This window comes from Macaca thibetana, chromosome 17, assembly GCF_024542745.1.
Source record: "Macaca thibetana thibetana isolate TM-01 chromosome 17, ASM2454274v1, whole genome shotgun sequence".
NCBI classification, from domain to species: domain Eukaryota; kingdom Metazoa; phylum Chordata; class Mammalia; order Primates; family Cercopithecidae; genus Macaca; species Macaca thibetana.
Window position 1 is genome coordinate 79,812,843 of NC_065594.1, and position 5,935 is coordinate 79,818,777.

The 5,935-nt window shown below is 56.8% G+C and overlaps 1 protein-coding gene across 2 annotated transcripts; it reads left to right on the forward strand.

The window, feature by feature from the left end:
* The first annotated feature begins 466 nt into the window (after positions 1–466).
* ZIC2 (Zic family member 2) lies at positions 467–5,494 on the forward strand. Of its 2 annotated transcripts, none has more exons than XM_050765980.1 (3): positions 467–1,874; positions 3,676–3,839; positions 4,052–5,494. In XM_050765980.1, exons 1-3 carry the CDS (start codon positions 800–802, stop codon positions 4,403–4,405), a joined length of 1,593 nt encoding a protein of 530 aa, XP_050621937.1. In that variant the 5' UTR covers positions 467–799; the 3' UTR covers positions 4,406–5,494. The 2 variants fall into 2 exon arrangements, with proteins under 2 accessions (XP_050621937.1, XP_050621938.1); XM_050765981.1 differs by having other exon boundaries at positions 470–1,874; positions 4,015–4,221.
* The last annotated feature ends 441 nt before the right edge of the window (positions 5,495–5,935 follow it).

Genomic DNA, 5,935 nt, shown 5'->3' on the forward strand with positions numbered 1-5,935 from the left:
CCGAACAATACCCGCCGCGCGCGGGGCGGCGCGAGCAGGGCCGCGGGGGAGGGAGCTGTCGCCGGAGCGCGCCACAGAGAGGACGCCTGGACTCCGCCTGCCGCCCCGGCGCCCCCGTCGCGGTCAGGTGGAGCCGCTGGTGCGCTGGTCCCGGGTGCCAATCGCGGATCTCGCCTCGGTCCTCTCCTCGCCCGCCTTCCTGGAGTGCGCACGGCCGCCGCGCTCGGGCACCGTGGCCCCGCCGCGGTTGTGACTGCATTCTACCAGCGCTGCTTGGCGCGGCCGAGCTCCGGGTCCGCTGGGCGTGCGAGCGAGTGAGTGTGTGCGTGCGCGCGCGGGTGCGCGCAGGGGTGGGGGCCGCGGCGCGGCGCTCGCCCCCCGGTAGCCCCCCTCTACTCTCGGCTCCCCACACCTCCCTCCGGCTCCCTCCTCCCGCCCGCCCTCCCCTGCCCTGCCCGCCCGCCCCCGCCGCAGCTCCTTTAATACACTTTGGTTCTCCGCCTGGCTTTGGACTCTTCTCCTCCTCCACCTCCTCCTCCTCCTCCCGCGCCTCCTCCGCCGCCGCCTCCTCCTCTTCCTCTCCGCGCCTTCGCTCCGCGCCCGGCCGCCTGAGGCAGAGCCAGGCGGCGGCGGAGGCGGCGGGCGCAGGAGAGCGGCTCTCAGGACTGAAGCGGCCGCCACCACTACTACCGCCTGCGCCTGGAGCCCGGTGGCCGCCGGACGCACCGCGCGGATCGGGAGCGGGAGTCGAGGCGGCGCGGAGGCACGGGGCTCGCCGGGGCGTGCGGGCGCGCTGGCCATGCTCCTGGACGCGGGTCCGCAGTTCCCGGCCATCGGGGTAGGCAGCTTCGCGCGCCACCATCACCACTCCGCCGCGGCGGCGGCGGCCGCGGCCGCCGAGATGCAGGACCGTGAACTGAGCCTGGCGGCGGCGCAGAACGGCTTCGTTGACTCGGCCGCCGCGCACATGGGAGCCTTCAAGCTCAATCCGGGCGCGCACGAGCTGTCCCCCGGCCAGAGCTCGGCGTTCACGTCGCAGGGCCCCGGCGCCTACCCCGGCTCCGCTGCGGCTGCCGCTGCGGCCGCAGCGCTCGGGCCGCACGCCGCGCACGTTGGTTCCTACTCTGGGCCTCCTTTCAACTCCACCCGGGACTTCCTGTTCCGCAGCCGCGGCTTCGGGGACTCGGCGCCGGGCGGCGGGCAGCACGGGCTGTTCGGGCCGGGCGCGGGCGGCCTGCACCACGCGCACTCGGACGCGCAGGGCCACCTCCTCTTCCCCGGCCTGCCAGAGCAGCACGGGCCGCACGGCTCGCAGAATGTGCTCAACGGGCAGATGCGCCTCGGGCTGCCCGGTGAGGTGTTCGGGCGCTCGGAGCAATACCGCCAGGTGGCCAGCCCGCGGACCGACCCCTACTCGGCGGCGCAACTCCACAACCAGTACGGCCCCATGAATATGAACATGGGTATGAACATGGCAGCAGCCGCGGCCCACCACCACCACCACCACCACCACCACCCTGGTGCCTTTTTCCGCTACATGCGGCAGCAGTGCATCAAGCAGGAGCTCATCTGCAAGTGGATCGACCCCGAGCAGCTGAGCAACCCCAAGAAGAGCTGCAACAAAACTTTCAGCACCATGCACGAGCTGGTGACCCATGTCTCCGTGGAGCACGTCGGCGGCCCGGAGCAGAGCAACCACGTCTGCTTCTGGGAGGAGTGTCCGCGCGAGGGCAAGCCCTTCAAGGCCAAATACAAACTGGTCAACCACATCCGCGTGCACACAGGCGAGAAACCCTTCCCCTGCCCCTTCCCGGGCTGTGGCAAGGTCTTCGCGCGCTCCGAGAACCTCAAGATTCACAAAAGGACCCACACAGGTAACCGCGGGCTGGGATAGGGACCAGGCGCGGAGGGGAGACACGCACAGCCTGAGAGACTGTGTGTGCCGACGCTGGGCACAGACCGCCAGCCGGGAACCTGGAATGGGAGGTGTTTTTGCGTATACGAGAGTGCCAGCAGCTTGTTTCTGTTGGAGAATGACAGAATATTATTGGGCTGGGTTTTTCCATGTGCGGAAATCGAGTTTTAAATGATCAACCTCACATCAAATGTATGCTTGGGTCATGCAATTGCTTCGTTTACTCAGCCCCGGTTAATAATTTCCGTTCTAAGTGGAAAGCACAAAATAAAACTGCTCTCTAATTCGGTGCCCGGGAAGCGAGCCTAGAGAGGATTTTGCCAGCTTGTCTGAATGTGCTTTTCTGCTCGGAGTGTATGTCTGTTTGAGTGGTTTGTGTGTTTTCCCACTTCTTTTACTCGGGGTCTAAACGCCCTTCCCGGGACTGTTTCCCATTAAATGAGTCTGCTGTAAGCCGAAGCTGTAATGCATTTCTCATTTTAAAAGTGTTTTTAAAGCCCGTCTCGGGGTGGGTTGCGGGGCCTTTACTGTGGTTTCGCAGCAGTTTGTGAAATTCTCTAATGGGCACCAGAGAGTTTGCAATTCCCAACTTGGACCCAGGTCAGCTAGAGCCCCAGGTCAGCTAGAGCCCCAGGCAGCGCGGCCCCGTGGGGGGATCGCGTGAGAAGAGAGAGCCGCAAGAGAACGCGCCTCCTGCCTCATAGATTATTCATCTATGACCAGGTCTCAGCCAAAATCGTGCCAGACGATTTCCTAAAAGAAAGCCAAATGTTTTAGCAACTTCCCCCGTCAATATTTACTCCGAAGTGGGGATGCGCCAGCGGCCTATTGTTCTCTTCCGGGAAGGGAGGGAGCCGAGGTGCGAGACAAGCTTTTAACAAGGTTTAAAATTTGAGAAATTTATTTGCATGAAATGCTCGCTTTCGAGTTCTGTGTCTGAGCGGATGTCTTTAAGAAACAATTTAGGTGCTAATGGAATTTAACGTTAAACGGTCCCCTTTCCTAGTGGAACGACGTTTGAGTTCTCGCAGCTCTAAATGACTCCAAGCGTTTGGAATTCTGGCAACAGGATGCAGAGGCCGCCAGAAAATTAAACGGGGAGGTTTTGAAAGGCTTTGCTGACTCCCCCAACCCTCGCCCACCAGCTTGTGCCTCTCCGCAGTCACTAGATGCTGCCTTATCTCTAATATTTACCTTTTCTTCAACTTATTTTTTTAAAGACTGGAGGTGAGACCAGAATTATTAATTCAGTTTGCAGAATTTTGGATGAAAAATGCTGGCTCAGTCACTCTCCACAGCCCGGCCCCCAAACAACACGTAGCAACTCCAAATGTAATTGCTTACTGGCCCTGGCGAGAAACCGACAGCAGCCCAGCAGCCTGTGTGATTTTGATAATGCCCCAAATATTTTGTCATAATAACAGCTTCTCTGTGGCGAGACCAACTTGTTAGAAGCTGCAAATCCAAGAAGCCCCGTAGAAAGGCAGGCAGGGCCAGGAGCTACCCCACATTCCTGAGAAATTTGAGGAGATGGGCGTCAGCCTGGAAGAAAGTAAAATATGAAATAAATGAGCAGGACTGTCGGGCGGGAAGGCGGTTAATTTGATCTTAGTTCTGCCGCAGAGGGGATTGGACTGTTTTAAGGGACCCAGCCCCCTCAGGCCCTTCTCCCTCGCCGTGGCCCAGCCCCCTCGCAGCCTGAGTGGGGGCTCTGCAGGCTCTGGGTGTCTGCAGCCAGCGCCAATGTTTGCCATCCACAGGGGAGAAGCCGTTCCAGTGTGAGTTCGAGGGCTGCGACCGGCGCTTCGCCAACAGCAGTGACAGGAAGAAGCACATGCACGTCCACACCTCCGATAAGCCCTATCTCTGCAAGATGTGCGACAAGTCCTACACGCACCCCAGCTCGCTGCGGAAGCACATGAAGGTACCACCGCGGCGGCCGGGAGGAGGGCGAGGCAGGCCGAGGTGCGGTGCAGCACCGGCCTGGACCACCTCAGCCGGCCTGGGAGGGTCCCCAGGGGCCAGGGAGGCTGAGGGGACATTTCTGGGGGTGCTCTCCCCCAGGGGCCCGGCCCCACAGCAGCTGCACTCACACCCAGTCCCCTCTGGTCCCCCCTCCCGGCTTTTGTCTTGCAGGTCCATGAGTCCTCCCCACAGGGCTCTGAATCCTCCCCGGCCGCCAGCTCTGGCTATGAGTCGTCCACGCCCCCGGGGCTTGTGTCCCCCAGCGCCGAGCCCCAGAGCAGCTCCAACCTGTCCCCAGCGGCGGCTGCAGCAGCGGCGGCGGCTGCGGCGGCGGCGGCCGCGGTGTCCGCCGTGCACCGGGGCGGAGGCTCGGGCAGTGGCGGCGCGGGAGGCGGCTCGGGAGGCGGCAGTGGCGGGGGCGGCGGCGGGGCGGGCGGCGGGGGCGGCGGCAGCTCTGGCGGGGGCAGCGGGACAGCCGGGGGCCACAGCGGCCTCTCCTCCAACTTCAATGAATGGTACGTGTGACGGGTCGGGGCCTCGCTCCCTCTCCCTGTCCCCACCCCAGCGTAGCAAACCTCCCCGCTGCTAGCAGCGAGGGCACCTTGTGATCATGTTGTTAAAATTATGAAACTGATTTTTATGATGATGAAAATTTTACCAGCAGAAGGATTTTTTAAAGTTTTTTTTTTTTTTTTAATAATAATAATCTAGGCATGAAGAGCAAAAATACCCCTTCCGGAGTCTTTGAAGCTGAAAATATAAAACAAATAAAAAATAAAAAAATAAAAACCCACAAAAATGTTGAACCAAACCTTCCTGCTAATCTCCATGCCCATGTTCTTTCCCACCCTGTTCCCAGTCTTCTGACAAACTGTGTACATAGCGGACTCCTCCTTTCTCCTCCGAGGTGGTTTTAATGGCTTTTTGGTGTATAGAAGTTTGTCCATTTGTAAAACTCCGGACTGCGTTCCTCCCCGCCTTCCTCCCCTTTGCTTCCCCAAAGTGATGGGCTTTCTCTTTTCTCCTTTTTTAGTTTACCCGGTTTCTTTTTAAGTAATGTGGAAGAAAATGGTTTGTTTTGTATTGTGGTATTGAATATTGTGTTCCTTTTTATGAGGCAACCTGATTGTAAACTTCATGTAACTATAGACTGGAAAAAAACGAGCCGTGCCAAAGTCTCCCTTCTGTTTCTTCAGTACACTGACCCATAGCACACACATACACACCACCAACAACAACGCTTGTGAATGTATTTTTCTGTTAGCTGGGTTTACATGTGATGTTTTAGTGCTTTTGCAAGTTCAATTTGTTAGTTCCTGTATGAAAGATTGTGGGGGAAAAATAAACGTCGTGCCGTTAGCTTTTTCCGTAATAACACCCTTCCTTCTGTAAATACCCGTTACCATATTTATCCATTTGTAATTAAATTATGGTATTAACTTGCTACAGAGGAAACAATATTTATAAAGAATGTTTCTTAACTATAAATATGTACAATTGTGGGCATAAACTGTTTCAGATTTTTTATTTGAAGGTTTTAAGTGGTTTGATCATTTCTTGTGATGTTTTGAGAGTAATGCATACAGAAATATAATAAAACGTGTTGAAACTGCATGAACATACTATTTTTTCTAGCAAAGTTATTAAAGAAAATGGGGAAAGAGGCAGCTGAGGATTGACCTGGGTAGAGGCTGGCTGAGGCTGAGTGGGCGGGAGGCACATGCGTCCTGGGGAGGAAGGTGTGTATCTGCCTCTGGCAGAAGGTCTCAAAATTATTTTCTTCGTCCTTTGTTTAATAGCTGAGAGTGAATTAAATTTTTGGAAAGCCCCTGTGAGGAATGGCGGCAGGAAGCTTCAGAGCTTCTAATGGCTCCATTATCTGAGGGAATGCCTTTCTTTCTTTCTTTCAGCTATTTGGGCTGGATTTAAGAGCACTAAACATTTCCTTATTCTTTGTTTTCCCCCCTTTCCTGCCCCCTTTCCTCTCCCTCCCTCTGAAAAGCTGAGGTACAGTTATTTTTAATTACACATTTAAAACTGAGCAGAGTACTTTCT